Source organism: Schistocerca nitens, chromosome 4, assembly GCF_023898315.1.
Source record: "Schistocerca nitens isolate TAMUIC-IGC-003100 chromosome 4, iqSchNite1.1, whole genome shotgun sequence".
NCBI classification, from domain to species: domain Eukaryota; kingdom Metazoa; phylum Arthropoda; class Insecta; order Orthoptera; family Acrididae; genus Schistocerca; species Schistocerca nitens.
The window spans coordinates 912,057,745-912,079,511 of NC_064617.1; the positions used below are offsets into that span (position 1 = coordinate 912,057,745).

Genomic DNA, 21,767 nt, shown 5'->3' on the forward strand with positions numbered 1-21,767 from the left:
CTTTTCTGAAAACTCTTGGTCCATGTTGTTTACCAACTATTAGTTCATTATTTCTCAAAAATATTGTTTTTCCACCAAAGGGAAACAGCCACAAGATCTCTCTCTAAGCACCGAGAAAGAAATAACTTTTTACCTAAGTGTCTTGCAACTTCACTCATATTATTACCTTTTATTTTTAACAGCTAAATTCAGTGGCTTGGATGCTACTTTCCTTTCAGTTATCTGAAATATAACTCAATGCATAATCACATCCAACACCAATATCATGATCATAATTTTCTAGTGAGTAATCATTCAAGCTTAATAATCAGCTTTGATCAATAAGATTTTGGTAATATTCTTTGGTTTATGTAACTGGCAGTGACTGCCAAGACGTAAATGAATAAGGAGAGCATGACAGTGTACCAATCACTTTGGATAATTATGATGCATGAAAGTAGACTGTACAGTATGTAACATGAGACGTAACTTCTCCAAAAAAGAGGCAATGTCAAGATCTGGCTGAAAGTAATTATTGTTTCTGGTTTTAAACTCAACAAATACAATAGCACTGACTTGTGAAAACTTAATTCTCCTATTCTGGTGCTGGTTTTTGGGTTTCTCTGTAATACATAGACAGGATCTTTCATCTTCTTCTCCTGCTGTGACATGCTTGGGATTGTTCTTAGCTGCCAGTATTCTGTAATTATTATTGTGTTCTGCTGAGTCGTCCTCACATCAGACCCAGCAGACTTTCAATGTAAATAACTACTTTGTGAATCAGTGGAAACTTATAATCACAAATTTACTAGGGATATCTAGAGGTGCTAGTGATGGCATCAAACAGAGGCCATAAATCATTATCCCAGAGAACAACTAAACTTTTAGACACAAGCTGGTAATAAAGCAGACTGTTATTCCTGACAAGGGAAGTACCCCTATCCTATCAATTAAAACAGGAAAGAAAAAAATGATTTAAAATATGGAGATGAACACATTTAACTTCTGGGCAAAGCCGTCTAAAAAAACACGTGTGCGCACACAAGCAAGCACACCTCACGCACACATAACTGCCATCTCTGGTAGGTTGAACCAGTGCTTACTTGTGTGGATGTGGATGTTTCCTTTTCTGATGAAGGCTTTGGCCAAAACCTAAATGCATAACAGTCCTTTTAGTGTCTGTATGCACCTCAACATGTCGGCTTTAAGCTGAGTAGATTGTTCCAACCTGGAGTTTCCATTGTTTGATCCATCAAGGTCATTTACCTGTAAAATTCAGCATCTGTGTACAGCTGGTGTTTGCATGTTAATGAAGCTAGAAAGCCACAGAAGTGCCAGTCACTGGAGAAACAATACTGTGTAACAGAGTTATGATCAGCAGATTCACAAGATTTCTAAATGAAGTTTTTTTAGGCAACAGGCTTAACGCTTGCTTGAAACAACAAACTTGTATGCCTGCAGTACTTACAGAAGCATATTTCCCAAAGTAGTAGTTGCTATGTGTTACCGGTTCTTCCCTTACCTGCCATCAAAGTGCAAATGTGACGTATCAGTTACGTGATAAAACACAAAAGAACAGTGCAGCCTATGGCAATGGCATGAAATAATATGATCACTGCAGTTTTCATACTGGACCACTGCAGTCAGGACACACCAAAAATGATGTAGCACATCCTTATGTTGCCCTTGCCAAGTGTGCACACTGTTCCATTCCAGTGTGTTCACATTTGTACTTCAATGATGAATAAGGGAAGAACATATTGCAACACAGGAATTCCTAATTTGGTAAATCTGATTCTGTAAGTAGCGCATGTGTTAGCATATATGGTTTCAACCATATGTTCAGCTTTTTGGCAAATAATGCCTCCTTTTTAACTCTTGTGGATCTGCTGGTCATAGCCATATGTTACACAGCATTGTTTCTAAAGAAACTTGTCCTTCTGGACTCTGCAGATTCATTAGCCTCAAAAACAGACTGCATGAAAATGCAGATTTTTACACATACTTTGCCCCGATGGGCGGAAACAAACACATTAATATATTTTAAAATTACTGCTATCTGGGTTTTACCCTTTCAGCTGGTGTACTTTCCTTGTGAATAGAAGCCTGCTGGGATGAAAGTGATGTTGATCTAAACAGACATCTGGGGGACACAATGCCTATGAAACATCTGAGCTGCATAAATACAAAATTAATGTTAGAACTGCTAGCGCCAGTGCAAATGGAAATAAAAGACTCCAGTTGTGCAGATAGCACATATGGAGAACAATTTGGGAAGTATGAAATCCAGACGGCATTTTTCTGAGAGTGAAGAATAGTCATGGCCCCTGCAATCATACTAACAGGATGGGCAACTGGTAGACAATGAAACCATTTAAGGATACTACATTCATTACATGGCACATGTATTTCACTATACAATAGTTCCCTAATTCACATGACTGAAATTACCCAAAATCAGTTTGTTGGTCATTAGAATGAAATACTATAATTTTTCTGACTTGCAAAGTCACCAAATTTGAAGATTACTGATCATTAGGTTGCATTCACAATGGCTCCAGTAATGGTTGCCAGACACTCAATAACATTGGCTGACAGCTTACTCACAGAGCCACAGATCTCCTTGGTCAATTTTTGGCACGATCAAGGAGATTATAATCTATTCTAACAAATAGATTAGAATGTTTCCATTCTGCAAACACCCCCCAGGCTGTGGCTAAGCCATTCTTTGCAATATCCTTTCTTTCAGGAGTGCTAGTTCTGCAAGGTTCGCAGGAGAGCTGCAAAGTTTGGAAAGTAGGAGACGAGGTACTGGCAGAAGTAAAGCTGTGAGGACGGGGCGTGAGTCGTGCTTGGGTAGTTCAGATGGTAGAGCACTTGCCTGCGAAAGGCAAAGGTCCAGAGTTCGACTCTCGGTACGGCACACAGTTTTAATCTGCCAGGAAGTTTCAGATTAGAATGTGTTCTGACATGGCAAGTACTGTTCACTCTTTCCTCAGTTATGGGGATAACCAGATGAGCTTTATGAATATATGAGATGAAGAGAGAAACATTCTATCACTTGAGATGATTCGTGGTCACACTGGAAATATTACAAACACTCTGTACAATTTTGAATAAATTCAGCAAAACAGAAATATCTCAATTAACCTTCTATGACTGCCATCAAGCATGTATGCGAAAGATAAATATAAATTTTAGAATTATATTATCCAAACACCTAAAGCAGTGAAAAGTAGAAGCAAATACAGCACATCTGCATACAACCTCATAAAACAGAATCACCACCCTACTGGCATAAAAATGCCAGTAAGCAGTAATAACGATTTGCAGAAAGCTAACGCCTACCTACCACAACTCAAAAAAGATTCACTACAGTAACTTAAGGCAGAAAAATTAACATGCACAACTTTTTTCACTTTTGAGATTATAATCTAGACCCAAAATTGCAGATACTGATTTTGCCTATGTCGCAGATTGTGAGATAACAGGCGAGTTGTGACACCCTGAAAATATTCTAAGTTTGGAGTTGGTGTGGCCGCACAGGTCGCTCGGCAAGCCAGGGTTCATCAGCAACCGCGTGGTGTCGAGCATTAGCCGGAGCAAGAGGGGTAGCCCCAGTACATGGTCCAGGCAGACCACATGGCTGGGAATTCCATGTTGACACTGTGTCGAGGACTGTGCTTTGTGTCGATGAAGGAGATTTGTATTCCGGGAGTGCCAAAGATGGCGAACTTTGTGAAAACATAATGGCAGACATTTCGCAGTTCACATAGAAATTAATAATAGTCAGAGGAATCATGACACCTTAAAAATAAACATGTACATTACCTTTATTTGCACATTGATTCTGATGGTGTAATCAGATTTTCAATATTTTTATTAGTTTAAAGTTTAGTATCTGACTGTAAATTATACAAGTAACACCCAGCAATGAATTTCCAAAATCTAAACGGTTCATCTAATTTTGTCGATCGATGTGCCTTTAGAAAGCTATTAGTGTAAATCTAAAATAGTACGAATTACAGGCATGTGACTTGAATAGTACATGAGTTATTGGAGGTCAAAGTGACCGATTACTACTGATCAAGTCAAGCCATAAGTACTCCACAGCTACACAAAAAAACGGTAGCACCAGGCTTATAAATATATTTATTCATCTATGTCTTTGTTTATATTTGATACATACTATTCATGAAGAAATTGGTCAAATATTTACTGTGTTTTAGAAAGCACAGGGGCATTGGGCTACCGGCCTACTTTTGCTTCTATTCCTTTGATATATGTTTATTTAATCTGTTTATGTATTCAATAATGTGTGTTAAGAGTGTGTTTATGGTCCAGCCGTAGGAATATTTATTTAATCTCAAGTTATTTAAATGTAAATCCAGTATTTTGTATGTGTTTCAATATGTTTGTGAGTGTGCGTTGGCTTGGAGACATGACAGGAGCACTCTGGCCAATCACAGCACTCATTACTACAGTAGGCGACTACCAAAGTCAATGGAGAGACTGTAGAGACTGTATGGAAGTGGGAGAGGAGCATCGAGTCACACAGGACACGCGGAAGTGCTGGACGGGAAGGCGCGATGGACGGTCACGGGAAATACCTGGAGAGTGTTGAGTAGTTTGCGCGTGGTCACGGGAGATAGAATTATTCTGTAGTGCTGGCTTGTGAGATTTCTGTGGATTCTGCAGTGAAGACGTAGTATGCATTTAGAAGTGAATATCTCATGAGCTATGTTGTTGCTCATAACTAATTACGTGAAGTAGGAATCTATTGTTTCCCTGTTATTAAACTAATATTTTATCTAATTGCTGGACCACCGACACCAATAAGTGTTTTGCAGTAATAAATGGCATTCTTAAAGGTATTTCTGCTATCGTATTCATCATTTAAAGTTATTAAAATAGTACCTGCAGATTTTATTTAATTGCAATCTTTCATTTATAAATTTCTATGTTACATTCAAAATTTGCAATTGCCGAATGATAGGAACCTTCAACCATTCGATTCATGTGTGTATTCATAAAGTATACTGTAGACTCAGCAGTATTTGGCATGTATCCCAGCCCCTAGAAAATGAAACCAGTCAAATCTTTTAATATTTCAACTCTGAGTCTGAGGGCACGTAGTTGACGGCCACATTTTTTTTATTTGAAACCCCACAAGATGATATGCTGCAAATGAAACATATACAGGAGGCTGAAATGGCTAGACATCCACAGAACATACATAATGTAATTTAAAGTGCCATAATGTTCAATTAATTGTTATTAAATTTGTAGGTTGTTGCAGTAAAATAGTAATTTTGGACCAGAGATTCCGAGACATATCCATGCTGTTATCTCTCTCATCCTTAAGGTGCCACTTACTCTTCCTTTCTACTGAACTTAAAAACTTCTCACAATATATGTTTTGCATGTGGGAATGTCAGCCACTTTGACCAAAGAAAGTAAACTGATTTGAATTTCAGTGACTGTCATTCAAAGTCTGTACTTTTGAATGATGAGAGCGGCTGCACTGAGTCTGCACTGGACTGGCCTACTGATATATCTGATGTCAGTAGTCTGTGGAATTCCTCGATGTCAGTGGCACTATGACTGAAGCCTAAGTGGCTTGTATTGAGGGGAGGGGGGAGAAAAAGTTAATTATCCATTAGTCTTCTCCAGTACTTCCCACTGAATTAGACGAGTTTATTTGTAAGGAATGGTGTTAGACATCACTGACCACCATTCATAATCCAGATGCATCAATCAGGCTGTTCTGGATATCAAAGGTAAAGCTCCTAATATCAGGGTGATGTTCATATTCTGTCCAGTGAATGTAAAATTACATTAACAAGGAAATGCAACATGGAATTATGATTGCTATTCTAAGTAATGAAAACACAAGAAGTTCCGGTTGTGATTTCCATTTCTTCATGTTTGCGCAGCTTAGATGTAATGGAAATTAATCCCAGTTTCTTGGCAGCAATATTAATGTCTGAAATGCTTTTACATTAAATACAGCTTTGAAATAAATAGTATATATATTCTGGCTGACAAAAGTTGTTAAGCATGTAAATGAGTACTTCTTGATACACATAACACAAAGAAAATTTCTTTTCTCATAATTATGTTAGTACAATCGACTGAAAAGTGATAGATACAAAAGAGACATCTTAGACATGGGTACATGGAAAAGTACAGGTATTTGTGTCTGAGTTCACTTTATGCGAGCAATTAATGGTGTAAAATTAGGTCCAGTGTTAACACGTGGCTAGGAGGTTATTAAAAAGTGTCTAAAAATACGACGTTCTCTTACTATATGATGCTACTGTCTGCCTGAAAGATTTCTGTTCCAAATTTTATGGCCAGACTCTAGAAATGAGTTAGAACTAAAGCACAGAAGGAAAGAAGGAAGGATATCTAGAGTTTAACATATGATCACTGATTTGGTCAACAGACAGGGTATACACCTGAATTGGAAGTGGATGGATTAGGAAACTGAATGTGGCACCCTCTCAGCATTCACATTTAAGGAAAGCACAGTGCAGCTAGAAGGCAAACTGGGTATGAACCCAAAGAGGGACAAGATCTTACAGAATGGCCCCTACTGTACATACCTTGAACAACTTCGCAATGACCAGTAACAATTCATCAATTACCTTGATCGAGCTTTGGGTCGAGGTTTCTCTGGCTTCTTTTTCCTTTCTTCTTCTTTTTTCTCTTTCTCTTTTTCTTTCTCTTTCACTTTCTTTTGTTCTGCACTATGGCTGCGAGTGCGTCTCTCTGGCTGTGGCCTGAAAGTAGATTCCCTTCCTCAAGCATCAAATAACTCAAAACTACCTACCTAATGTTTTAATGAAAATAATCAATTTTTGAAAATATAATTTAATTTGATGGATAAAAAAAACTTCTGACCAAGTGACAGCAGGAGACCACACATATATAAAAGGTATTACAATTTGCTAACTTACAGAGCCAGTGGCTCCTTCTGGCAGAAGGGCTGAAGGGGAAAGAAGAGGAGTGAAGGGGAAGGACTGATGAGGTTTAGGAAAAGGGATCGAGTTCAGAAAAGGCGCACAGAACCCCACGCCATGGGAGGCTTACTGGATGGTAAGTCCCCAGGTCGGGGAAGACTTACCAAAGTCTAACTCTTTTCCTAAGCCTCAACAGTCCTTTCCCTTCACCCCTCTTCCTCCCCCTTGAACCGTACTGCCAGGAGTAGCCACTGGCTCCATAAGCTAAATTATATCATCATTTATATGTGTGTTCTCTGGTGCCGCTTAGCAAGGAGATGTTTTATCTACCCAATTACATTAAGGTTAATGTTGTAGATACATAAATACTGACATGGAAAGGATTGATCTACTGTGATAGTAACAACTTCTGGCACTGATTTTCAGCAATGCGTGTGGCGGTTGTTTTATGGGGTTATTGATTACAAACTGCAGCCAGTAATGGTAGTACAAACTCACTGGAGCATATAATCATTCATATTTCAGCGTCCACAACTGACAAGGGTAAGAAGTAGCCAACAGCGATAAATGTTTGATCAATAATTTTCCTTACCAATGTGTGAGACTAAATTAAAGTATTTAATTATGTAGGTTGTTGATCAAGAATGGGTAGAGTGTCTTATTTTGGAAGACTGAAACAGAACTGTTTCCTGCCCACAAACTACTGAAAGGTTTAGCAGAAATAATGTTTACCCTGCCCCAGTCAGTACGGTGCACAGAGAATTTCAAGAACAGACCCAACTATCCACTGAATTTCAGTGATGTCTTAAGGACTTTCACAGCATGTATGTAAACTAGCAAAGAGGCTCTTCCTGAATGTTTGTCAAATAAGTTCAAGGCCCCATCTACTATGCAAGCTCCCTCTACTGTATAAAAAGTAGCAATTTGTGGAAAAGTGCTTCTATTTCAACAACAGGGTCTCCCCTGTCAACATTTGGGCAGTGACGAAAAAAGCGTAGGTGGTTTCTCACTACAAGCAATTCCAATTACAGGGGTCCAGTAATAAATCTGGGTAAACAGTATCATAAGGAAGAAATATATTGTAGATAGATAAGGATTTTAAGTCCTGTCACTTACTCTAATACCCCCCTCCCCTCCGGTATACCCAGCAAATACAATGAATCGAGTTATTTTCCATGAGGAAGACACCACCATGGAAACAAATGAAACCCAGAAGTGAAATAGGCTGCACATCAACACCAACAATGTCTATGATCGTTCGATTCTTTCTGGATGATAGAGACAGTGGCAAAAATAGTGACTTGTATTTCAAAGTGGAGTTTCAACCAGCCTGAAACTAATTATGCCAAGTAAAATGTCTTCTCCAATGGGTGTATGAAGATTTACGGCCCATCATTGTATATTCAAAAGTGAATGGAAATGATTTGCACAGCTAGACTTATTTTATAGTATTTGCACTTTTTCACTGGCCTTGTGTATTACAAGGAAACACCTTTTTGTTCCAATGTCTTTAAAATAAAAATGTTCAGTTGAACAGCATTCCTATAGATACATGACATTTTCAGTTACACAACGCCATTTGGAAACAAATTCATATATATTTTATGGTTGTGACTGATACCAGTGATTAGTCAGAGGATTTAGTCCAACGATAACCATAGCTGCAAAACAATACCATCCATTTTTGTCATAATTGACAATGGTTTTCCTAATCACAACTTTATCCCATTGTCACAGAAACAAAGAAATCTTTCACCGCTTCCCAAGTGAACTACTGATGCTGGCAGGAAACAGATATAATTTCAGAAACATATTGTAATCACACAGTGTTAATACTAAGTACAAAATCTTTTGTAATGTATCTCACTGCAGTTACAGGGTGTTTCAAAAATGACCGGTATATTTGAAACGGCAATAAAAACTAAACGAGCAGCGATAGAAATACACCGTTTGTTGCAATATGCTTGGGACAACAGTACATTTTCAGGCGGACAAACTTTCGAAATTACAGTAGTTACAATTTTCAACAACAGATGGCGCTGCAAGTGATGTGAACGATATAGAAGACAACGCAGTCTGTGGGTGCGCCATTCTGTACGTCGTCTTTCTGCTGTAAGCGTGTGCTGTTCACAACGTGCAAGTGTGCTGTAGACAACATGGTTTATTCCTTAGAACAGAGGATTTTTCTGGTGTTGGAATTCCACCGCCTAGAACACAGTGTTGTTGCAACAAGACGAAGTTTTCAACGGAGGTTTAATGTAACCAAAGGACCGAAAAGCGATACAATAAAGGACTCTGTTTGAAAAATTTCAACGGACTGGGAACGTGACGGATGAACGTGCTGGAAAGGTAGGGCGACCGCGTACGGCAACCTCAGAGGGCAATGCGCAGCTAGTGCAGCAGGTGATCCAACAGCGGCCTCGGGTTTCCGTTCGCCGTGTTGCAGCTGCGGTCCAAATGACGCCAACGTCCACGTATCGTCTCATGCGCCAGAGTTTACACCTCTATCCATACAAAATTCAAACGCGGCAACCCCTCAGCGCCGCTACCATTGCTGCACGAGAGACATTCGCTAACGATATAGTGCACAGGATTGATGACGGCGATATGCATGTGGGCAGCATTTGGTTTACTGACGAAGCTTATTTTTACCTGGACGGCTTCGTCAATAAACAGAACTGGCGCATATGGGGAACCGAAAAGCCCCATATTGCAGTCCCATCGTCCCTGCATCCTCAAAAAGTACTGGTCTGGGCCGCCATTTCTTCCAGAGGAATCATTGGCCCATTTTTCAGATCCAAAACGATTACTGCATCACGCTATGTGGACATTCTTCGTGAATTTGTGGCGGTACAAACTGCCTTAGACGACACTGTGAACACCTCGTGGTTTATGCAAGATGGTGCCCGGCCACATCGCACGGCCGACGTCTTTAATTTCCTGAATGAATATTTCGATGATCGTGTGATTGCTTTGGGCTATCCGAAACATACAGGAGGCGGCGTGGATTGGCCTCCCTATTCGCCAGACATGAACCCCTGTGACTTCTTTCTGTGGGGACACTTGAAAGACCAGGTGTACTGCCAGAATCCAGAAACAATTGAACAGCTGAAGCAGTACATCTCATCTGCATGTGAAGCCATTCCGCCAGACACGTTGTCAAAGGTTTCGGGCAATTTCATTCAGAGACTACGCCATATTTTTGCTACGCATGGTGGATATGTGGAAAATATCGTACTATAGAGTTTCCCAGACCGCAGCGCCCTCTGTTGTTGAAAATTGTAACTACTGTAATTTCGAAAGTTTGTCTGCCTGAAAATGTACTGTTGTCCCAAGCATATTGCAACAAACGGTGTATTTCTATCGCTGCTCGTTTAGTTTTTATTGCCGTTTCAAATATACCGGTCATTTTTGAAACACCCTGTATGTATACCTAGAAGTACATTTCTTGTAAAACATGCACAAGATTAAAGTTAAATGTGACAGACCGTATTATTTCATGATCTAGTTTATAAGTTCCTCATCTTAACAAGATATCATAAATGTAGAGCCTGCGGTGCTGGCAATTTACAATGTATCTTAACTTTAGTGCCAGCAAACCATGAATAAATCACCAAAATAGTTGTCAAGCCTTCACATACTGTAATTTACGACCTACTGACGAGGAACTACGCAAGTCACATCATGATGGTTACAAGAAAACAGCAGTTTACTAAAACGTATAAAACCAGTGCTGTTACATACATGTTTTTGGGGGAAAAAATTGGAAGTTCTCACAACATGATGTAAAGAAAATGCAAGGTAATGTGCTGAATCTGATTTCAATCAGTCAATTTGGTGCAAACTGTGTCTCAATCAAATTGTACAGTAAAATAAAAGTGCACTTACAGTATCAGCAGCTTCTGTATTGCATACTGAAGTTGGTAAAAACTAATGTGATGAACGATGGGAATTGAATATGTCAAACTGAGTTGTTTGTTGGTACTGAATTAGAATGCTCTTTCAAAATTTTCTATGATTTGCAGACAAAGTTAGCCAACATTTTGTTCGATTAGGCTAAAACTTAATCACACTGTCACAAGTTTTGACAAAGTCAGAAATAGAGACATACAAGAAGATACTGCAATGATACATATATATGGTGTACATAAAGTCCGGGAACACTTTCAATTAGCTGTAGCATACTTGTTTTTGTCGAACTCCAACACACAGAAAGCTCGCTCCGCACTTGAACTCACCATGTTTGCGACTAGCGCTGACTATCAGCAAATTACCAAACTCTTAAAAATGACATATGTTTGATATCTGTACAATGTTTAGTTCTTGTGCAATAAATAATTGAAAGTGTTCCCGGACTTTATGTACACCATGTATATGTGTCATTGCAGTATCTTCTAGTATGTCTTTATTTCAGACTTTGTCAAAAATTGTGACAGTGTGATTAAGAGGTGTTTAGAACCAAGTATGGTAAGATGCCACTAACAAGGAAGGCAATTTACCACTGGTACAATGAATTTGTTACGTTGGGTTGCTTGTGCCTGGCAAAGAGAAGCGGACGTCCCAGTGTGAGTGAAGTGAATATGGAGTGCGTACAAGACACGTTCATAAGGAGTCCAAAGAAATCAGTGCATCATGCATCTCTTTAAGTCGAACTGGCTCCAATGACTGTGTGGAAAGTCCTGTGACAGAAGCCGTCTATGAAACCATTCAAATTGAAGCTAGTGCAGAAGTTCAATGATGACAACAAAGACAGGCATTTTGAGTTTTGTTCGCAGTTGCAACAATTGAATGAGGATGGGGATGGCATTGTTGATCGCTTAATTTTTAGCACGAAAGGCACTTTTCACACTAACAGGAAAGAGAACAGGCATAATTGTTGAATCTAGGTTACAAAGCATCCACACGAATGCACTGAATTAGTGTGTGATTCCCCAATGGTAAATGTTTTTTGTGCCTCATCACGTTGAAAACTGTATGGGCCACTCTTCTTCGCCGAGAGCACTGTCACTGGATATTTCTAGTTGGACATGTTGCAGCAATGGCTGAAACCTCAAACTCAATGGGACTCTCCGTTCATCTTTCAGAACAATGGGGCTCCAGCCCATTTTCATCGTGAAGTTCATGGGTACCTGAAAATGGAGTTGCCGCATCAATGAATCAGCCATGCTACAGAAGGGGACAGATGTTTCATGAAATGGCTTCCCCAACCACCAGATCTCACTCCGTGTGACTTTTTTCTACGGGGACCCATTAATGATCTGGTGTATTACCGCCTCTACCATGTGATGTAGCACAGCTCTGGGAGAGAATATGGAAGCGACTGCCACAGTCGACGATGCCACGCTGGGACGGGTATGGCAAGAATTCGATTACCATTTTGATGTCTACCAGGTCATTCATGGTTTGCATATTGAATGTTTGTAAAAAAGAAACTTTCAGAGTTTTTCTTCAATACACAATATGTATGACATCTGTACAATGTTTAGTTCTTGTGCAATAAATAATTAAAAGTGTTCCCAGACTTTATTTACACCTTGTATATCTTTGGCTACAACACACATCAATCTAATACGGTAGTTGCATTTTTACATTGACATTTGTTGGCTTTGCCAACTCCAAAGCAAACTATCACATCCAACCTAACCCAGGGTATGCTGCAGGTCAGTCTGCCAGTATATCTTGTTTTCTTCCATTCAAGTTCATTGACTTCACCAAATCACAATCAAACCATAGCATTCCAACCTAATCTAAGTCTCAGGCTTTGCTACAGATCAGTCTGTCAGCACATCTAGTTTTTTCCATTACCAAACAAATATGAAAATCAGTAGTCAATCTTAAAATTCATGCTACCAAAGTGGTGAAGTTATTCTGCTGCCCACAATATCAAAAACAAATGTAATAATATTGTATCTTCTGCTGAAAAAATCATTAGATTAAGCTAGTCTCACTGGCTACCTTATACTAAAGCTAGTCACATTGGCTACTTTATACTATCGCCCAACTGGTACAACCAAGTCAACAAGTTGTCAACTTCAGCATGCAACACAAGAGCCATGCACTTTAGCCTACAATAGGAACCCACCATGAATGCAGTTGTCAAGCTGATTTAAGTTTTCCTAAGTAATTTCAGTTCCCTGATTGTGGCCATGGCTAAACCCCATCCCATCCTCATAAAAGCATACTTACATATTCTGTGAGTATGTACATGTTAAGCTATTTATTTTCATAGTATTACAATAACAAATTTTGTATCATTGTGAGATGATCCTTGGATGAATGACTAAATTAAATCAAATGAGTTTTGCAGTGATGAACAGTAAGTTAGCTGACGTGTCCCAACATAATCACTGTCTCAAGCTGTGTAGTGCATTCGAAAAAAATGACCATCTGCAATGTGAGACACCTACTATAGAACTGAAGTTGTTATTGTACTCTACTTTATTAATAGCAATCTCTTATGTACCAACCACACGGTTATCAGCAAGCTATGGCAGCTCGTACAGAATAGTTGTTATTATCACCTGCTTCGCTCTCAGTAATTAAATTAACCTAACCTGAATGAATTTCACACCACACGAAATGCCTGACATTTATAAACTAACAATTCCACATGTAAAACATTCTCTGTTTTTATTGGTTTCCTAAAACAGAACTCTGATGGGCTACACAAAACCGATGTTTCCAAGTTATGAGTAGTATTGTGCCCTTCACTGGCCTCAAACTTAACTATAGTCCATCACTTTATGCCTGTTATCAAACATGCTGCAAAGTGGACACCTCACTTAAAAAAATTTAAAAAAATCAACACCTACAGTTATTAAAGTTACCATGGAAGTAATAACTAATTTCACACAAACCACCATAAATGTTTAAAACTATAATATTCACATTAAACTCTACTTCCGAGTGCATTGGCAGTTGCCATGAGAGAACTCAGAAGGCCTTTGTAACAACCACTCAATGTGCCTCAGATCACCATTAGGAAGCAAAACAACTGGCACTTTGGATGCCATACCTCCAAACTCTATGTGATAAACTGCATAATAACAAACCTGGCTTTCACTTTAGGACGAGCTTCTGAGCTTGAGCTGGAACTTCCACTGCTGCTGGAAGATGTACTAGAACGTGAGCTGGATGCTGAGCTAGAACTGCGAGATGAACTTGATGCGCTTGATGATCTTGAACTGCTTTCTGAGGAACTGGGGAAAAACGAACACATTTTAGTACTGTGTTGATAATGGATGCTAAGCCATCATACACTTCTTAATTTTAAATCTAAGCTGACTCATAATCCCAACTAATTTCCTGCACAAATTTATGGACACGAGTACAAAAAGTTAGAACAACTCACACTCAAAGACAGGTGAGCCACTTTGGTTCATTCCTTATAATGCAATGCCAACTTACATAGAAAAAAGCTGGAGAAGTAAGTGTCTTTTAGAGCAGAGCTACAACCATTTCTTGTAGAGAAGTGTTTCTACAATGTGAGTGAAAAGTTAGCTTTATTGTTCAGTTCTTTTGATTCTATTACCTGAAATACTGTGATGTGGTTTTGTTTGCAAAAGAATGTTTCTGCTGTTGGTTTTCTGTTTCCTTGATTCAGATGCTGTGCAACACACTACCTCAGAGAAAGGATCTGATGCTAGTTTAGCTGTGATGGCTATAGAGTCAGCTGGTTTCCAGGTGTTTGTGTGTTATATTTTTCAGAAGAGTTGTAGAATGTGTTTTTAATTTTTCAAAGGTATTTCACATCAAAGTTTCACGTTTTAGTCCTTTTTTTCTTGTGCTCACTGTGCTTATCAGCAGTGTTATGTAATCTGTCATGTGTTTTCATTTTTTCAGTAGTGTTTTTACCATCAAAATTTCTTGTTGTTGTTATATTATCAGTTTACTTTTTCAGGGTGGCTATTCAGGGAAAGGGGGGGGGGGACAACCTCTGAGAATTCCAGGGTATGGGTATCAAGGTGGTGTCATAAGAAGTCCTGATAAATTAATATTGAGTGGAACGAGGAGCGGGGGGGGGGGGGGGGGGAGTGTGCTGTTGTGAACATCTCATAATAATGACTTTTGTTTCCTCTCGGCTGAGATATACTGGCCATATGAGAAGTTTGGCCACTGTTTCTAAACACCAATAATTTATATGGAATAATATATAGATAATAAGTATTTTAAAATTTATGATTTATATAACTCAATAAAATTAAATTCCAATGCTATGTTTAAAAAAAACACAGAATTCTCTGAGATCTTGTGAAATTCCTGACAGTCCCTTATTTTCCCAGGTAAAATGTAGTTCCCTGAGAATTCCAAGTATTCCAAAAGAATTGCCACCTTGTCCTTGTGCATGTTGCAATTGCAATGTAGACTATATATTTGCGATTCGCTCAATGGCTATGCCAGTCTTATCGCACTGGACTCACATTCTAGAGGAAAGGAGTTTATTTCCTGTCCAGTCATCCTGACTTGGGTTTTCCATGGTTTCCCCAAGTTGCTAACGAGCATGCTCCTACTTTGTTAATGTTTTATAAATGTATATATTTTTCTGTAATGTATCTGACTAGTCCGATACTTTTGTACTAATTGTGTCCAAGGATGAATGAATAAACAAATAAAATGAATAAATAGATTTATTGATGTTGAAACACCTGGCCATCAGTCCTTTTATTTACAATGAGGTACTACAATAATTAATGTTGTCGTTGTTGTTGTGGTCTTCAGTCCAGAGACTGGTTTGATGCAGCTCTCCATTCTACTCTATCCTGTGCAAGCTGCTTCATCTCCCAGTACCTTCTGCAGCCTACATCCTTCTGAATCTGCTTAGTGTAATCATCTCTTGGTCTCCCTCTAAGATTTTTACTCTCTACGCTGCCCTCCAATACTAAATTTGTTATTCCTTGATGCCTCAGAATATGCCCTACCAACCGATCCCTTCTTCTAGTCAAGTTGTGCCACAAATTTCTCTTCTCTCCAGTTCTATTCAATACCTCCTCATTAGTTATGTAATCTACCCATCTAATCTTCAGCATTCTTCTGTAGCACCACATTTCGAAAGCTTCTATTCTTTTCTTGTCTAAACTATTTATCGTCCACGTTTCACTTGCCTACATGGCTACACTCCATACAAATACTTTCAGAAACGACTTCCTGACACTTAAATCTATACTCGATGTTAACAAATTTCTCTTCTTCAGAAACGCTTTCCTTGCCATTGCCAGTCTACATTTTATATCCTCTCTACTTCGACCATCATCAGTTATTTTGCTCCCCAAATAGCAAAACTCCTTTACTACTTTAAGGGTCTCATTTCCTAATCTAATTCCCGCAGCATTGCCCGATTTAATTCGAATACATTCCATTATCCTCATTTTGCTTTTGTTGATGTTCATCTTATATCCTCCTTTCAAGACACTGTCCATTCCATTCAGCTGCTCTTCTAGGTCCTTTGCTGTCTCTGACAGAATTACAATGTCATCGGCGAACCTCAAAGTTTTTATTTCTTCTCCATGGATTTTACTACCTACTACGAATTTTTCTTTTGTTTCCTTTACTGCTTGCTCAATATACAGATTGAATAGCATAGGGGAGAGGCTACAACCCTGGCTCACTCCCTTCCCAACCACTGCTACCGTTTCATGTCCCTCGCTCTTATAACTGCCATCTGGTTTCTGTACAAATTTTAAAACGCCTTTTGCTCCCTGTATTTTACCCCTGCCACCTTCAGAATTTGAAAGAGAGTATTCCAGTCAACATGGTCAAAAGCTTTCTCTAAGTCTACAAATGCTAGAAACGTATGTTTGCATTTCCTTAATCTATTTTCTAAGATAAGTCGTAAGGTCAATATTGCCTCACGTGTTCCAACATTTCCACGGAATCCAAACTGATCTTCTCCGAGGTCAGTTTCTACCAGTTTTTCCATTTGTCTGTAAAGAATTCGTGTTAGTATTTTGCAGCTGTGGATTATTAAACTGATAGTTCGGCAATTTTCACATCTGTCAACACCTACTTTCTTTGGGATTGGAATTATTATATTCTTCTTGAAGTCTGAGGGTATTTTGTCTGTCTCATACATCTTGCTCACTAGATGGTAGAGTTTTGTTAGGCCTGGCTCTCCCAAGGCTGTCAGTAGTTCTAATGGAATGTTGTCTACTCCTGGGGCGTTGTTTTGACTTAGGTCTTTCAGTGCTCTGTCAAATTACTGTGTCATGTGTAAATAATGCCATAAATCCCATAATAGCAATGGAAGCTAATTCTGAATTACGTTAATAGCTGCCCTGTTTATGGATGAGTCACCTAACCGAAAATATCCTCTCTCCCAGTTGATTAATGGGTGGGGCCAGGTACCAGATAATATGGAAGACCTTCTCCAACAAAACAGACACATACATCAAAAATCAACACTTAAGGACACAAAAAAGTTGAAGGCAGGAAAAAGGAAGACTAAACTTAACGTCCCGTTGACATCAAAGTCATTAGAGATGAAGTACGAGCTAAGAATCATTCAAGCAGAAGGTAATCAGCTGTGCATTTTTAAAGGAAGTGGATTTGAACCATTGTCCTCTCGAATGCAAGTCCAGTGTAATATCCACTGCGCCACCTCGCTTGGTAAAAATATCCAGCACAGCAATCAGCAGCAGCCCATATAGACTGACCAACATAATTACTGCCATACTTGCAAGGAATATTTCAAGTCCCTGGCACTCTCAGGCAGAGATTATCTTTAACTGGTCACAATATTTCCTTAATTTTCCTGTGTGGGTGAAACAATAGACTGATATCTTCTCTGTTTAGGATCCTACCTATCTTACTAAATATTGTGCCACAGAATGTAAGCTTCACTATGTCTTGGTCTTCCCAACTTTGGTAAACGGAACTGCACCTTGGTTTTCTTGACAACCTTGACCTAATATCACAAACTGAATGTCCTTTAAATCTGAACACCATCATCAGATGATTCATCTCAGAGAAGAGGCACTCCTTGTCCAAAACAGTTTTGGCTCTGTGAAGTAGGGTGCTCTACATAGCTCTCTTCTGAGCTGGATGGTGAATGTTGCATCAGTTGAGATACAAGTCTCTATGTATTCATCATTTATACACAGAATGGTAGAGTTGTCCCTACATTTTCAGTTTCACCAACATATCTAAGAAAAGCAACTTTCTGTTTTCTTTCATATCTGTGATAAATTTTATGTTCGAGTGCATACTGTTCACACAGTCAATGAACTGCTGCAGCGCCTCACCGCTATGTGGCTTTCCACTGATACTTTCGTAAACAGGGAGACCATGATTTCATCTGGGTCTATCCTCATCTGCTTGATGACATCCACAATCACTTGAGAATATTTAGTACGAATTCTTCAGTGACTGATCATAGGTGCCAATAATATAGGTAAATACTTTGCCACACTGCATTAGGGGAGTCAACTGCACTCACAATTACTCTAAATGGAACACAATCTTTCGATATCTTGGGCAAACCATACAACCTGAGTGACCTAGGTGGTCTTGGCCTCAAGTTCTTCACAAGTTCGTAAGAGAGGACAGAGTACTTTAGTTTTTCCTACGTCTTTCTGCTCAGTGTTGATGTGAGACATGTAAGTTTTAGCACTTTTGGATCCATAACTTCTTAACATTAACAGGGGCGAATTTGTCCGAAAATAAATTTGCTACCAAAGTAAGTGACTTTTGAACCCTTGTATCTCATTAGGGACATCTGATACATACCAGCTTCAACAGCTATCTGAAAGAGTATCTTTTTCTCTAAAAATTTCAAATTTTCAAGAATGCTTCTTTCTTTTGTGGTCTAAATTACCCAGTAACCTTTCTCATGCTAACAACTATTGGCTCAGTCCCGAGAAATACTGACATAAGATGAAAAATTAACTTTTTGCCAAACTTAGTCGCCTCCCCTATCTGAGACTGAAATTATAAATTTTATTGTTTTGCTATCAATTTCTCCATACATAAGAAGTTTTGTAAATTTAGGTTGGTGAACATGAACTGCAGAACTCACCAAAGAAAGTAACAGAAATGTTTGTATGTCTGTAGCCACATTTTCTGGCTTCCTTTGTTTTTGAGGAGGAAGGTGGTGCAACAATCACACACTACAAGCTAGTGCAATAATATATGAAGCATTCATTTTTTCCTCAGGTGCATAATTACATTTATTTTTGGTTAGTGTGTGATGCCCCACACACAAATACTAACTGAATATGAAACATTAGGCTTATTCTGCAAGTTCTGAACTTTTTTAGAAAGATATTACACACATGAGAAGTAATTAACTTTAAAAATCTAATCAAATTTTACGTTTGAGGTAACAAAATACTGTTGATTTGAATACCAGATGGATTCAGCAAGTGAAGAAAATCTGCCAAAGTGTTCTTTAGGTAATTTGGATAATTCAAGTTCTCATCTACTGCTGTTTAATTCCAGAATATGCTGCCAGAGCTGGGAGATTTTTCTCTTGAACAAAAGGAACTCTTTTTGAGAAGTTCTGACTGGAGGCTAAGAGATGAATGTACAATTTGTCTTCATGATAAAGCCATCTGGCTGACAACATCTGAATCTCTGCAATTATCATGTTGCAATTCTTTTCCAGGGAAAAATATACGTAATGGGTTAATGAAACTGTCAAATCAGCTGAAAAAATTCAGTGAGAATGATTCAATTGACAAAAAGCTGTGTCTAAACTGTCACATGGAACTGCTTAACAATTTGGCTGCTGTTATAGCTTAGGCTTCATCTGATTTCCATATGGAGGCATGAGATAAGTTTAATAGCAATTTGAGTTCTCCTTGTGGTTCCTCTTTTAAAATTCTGAGAATCAGTAAATACAAAGTGCATGAATCATTCTGATTATACTTAGCTCTTGTCAGGCTTGAAGGGAAGAAAGCACAGTTCTACTCATGCTGAGAAAATTCAGATTCTCACACTCGAACCACTGAGTTGGTCCATTAAAAGAGATCGCAGCACAATTGTGTTTGTGAGAGAATGGTTAAAACAACCAGAAAGTCAAAAAGTGAAATGTGCAGAAGGGAAAGAGAAGATAAAGTTCCTTCTTATGGACTAGAGACTTGAATGTTTGACCTCTCCTCTTCTTCTTCTTCTTCTTCTTCTTCCCCCCCCCCCCCCCCCCTGGTTTCAACAGTTTGCAGTACTGAATCAAAGCTTGGATGCTGCATTATCATGAGAATTGGATGCTGCATTATCATGAGAATAACTGAAAGAAATGAACTTGATTCACACTACTGGTGTATACTAGGACATGGTGCCTCAAAAAGCTACAAAGTACAAATAGTGGATTCAAACAGATTGTGGATCACTTGGAACTAAGCAAGTTCCGGTAGATGATTTTGTCACAGAGATGGCCTCAAAAATCTGACCTCACCATTCTGAGTTCAGAATGTCAAACTAAATGTCTCAACACCATGATGCAAAACCTTAGTGTGTCAACCGAATTGCACTCCTTCATTTTGAAGAGAATTACTCCTATGCTGTCCACAGTGTTCATTGCAAAAGCAGTCAAGCTACTGTGAATCTCACTGTTGTCTATTTCATAAAAAATAAGCAAATAAATCCCAAAAGTTATTCTAGTACACAAGTTCATAACTTTTTGATAAAGCCTCAAATATTTACTGAACTAAAGAATGACAAATCTGAAGAAAAATCATAAACTTCCACTATGGGTCTGCTGGCCAGAACAAAATTTCCACCAATCTGTGCTACCACCACAAAGATTTTGGTACAAATGCTGAGTGGAAGTTGTTTTGGAACAAGTCATGGAAAATCAGAATATGCTGAAATTGGAGAAACTGTGAAACATTTAACTGTACAAGGTAGCCTGCAGTGCTCAAAGGAAAACTTTTGATTCATACAAATTCTGTGAGTGAAGCTTGAATAAAACTGAATTAAATTTTGTTTAGAAGGCCCAATTTTAATCAAGCATAGCTTCTTGGGAAGAAAGGTTTTCTGTGGCTTCAAGAGTTGCTGGAACAAGAAAAAATCACTAGTTAATTTTAAAACAATTCAAGTGAAAAGACTTTCAGGGGACGTGTTGTCATTTGTTGCCAAAATACGAGAACTGATGATGGGTCAGAATCTATAGCTTCATCAGTCTAACCAGAGCAGCTTGTTGAATGCATCTATGACAACAGCTGATGGGTTGTCAATGTTAGGGAAATTTCATTTGAGAAGACTGATGCAGCAATAAATTTCATAGATGCCTGTAGTCCTTCAAGATTATTTCACTGCCCAGTTCAAAAAGATACATGCTGCATCCCTGGTTATTATCACAAATCAATCAGTGCTATCTACAACATCAGTGGGTGAACAATAAACTCTTTCTGAACCAGTTGTTCATAATGTTGATGAAAAGTTTAAATCAGTGCAACACTAATGCTCTTTTTGTCATGAACGAAAGTATCTCAGTTTAGGGATCATAAATATATACAAACATGCAGTTTGTGAAACTACATGAAACTCAACGAAGGCTTTGGAATCAGTTTAAGACACCCACACAAGCCTTGGGAACCTTTATCAAGCAACCCACTAGTAACTGCAGGTTTGGGAAGCACGAGAAAGTCCCACAACCATGGTGGGACTTGCACTGCTACTGGATGTGGCCCCTTAGTGATGAGGATGCCAGTTTTACATAAACTATGAAAAATGCAAGGAGATGTGTAACCTTTACCCTCCAAACTACTGATCTACTACAAATACTTGACTGGATAATTGTAGACCTTCACGGAAAATTACATTTGTGAAAACTTAATATTTTGTTAATTTACAGGTTTTAGTAGCTTGTGCTACTATGCAATAAGATTA

The 21,767-nt window shown here is 38.6% G+C and overlaps 1 protein-coding gene across 1 annotated transcript in view; it reads right to left on the reverse strand.

The window, feature by feature from the left end:
* The window catches only part of LOC126252085 (RNA-binding protein with serine-rich domain 1-A-like), a 59,709-nt gene that overhangs the window by 28,421 nt on the left and 9,521 nt on the right, over positions 1–21,767 (reverse strand). The window contains exons 3-4 of the mRNA XM_049952941.1: positions 13,997–14,143; positions 6,630–6,764 (exon numbers count right to left, since the gene is read on the reverse strand). Coding sequence (XP_049808898.1) covers positions 6,630–6,764; positions 13,997–14,143 — 282 coding nt within the window. The remainder of the gene's footprint in view (positions 1–6,629; positions 6,765–13,996; positions 14,144–21,767) is intronic.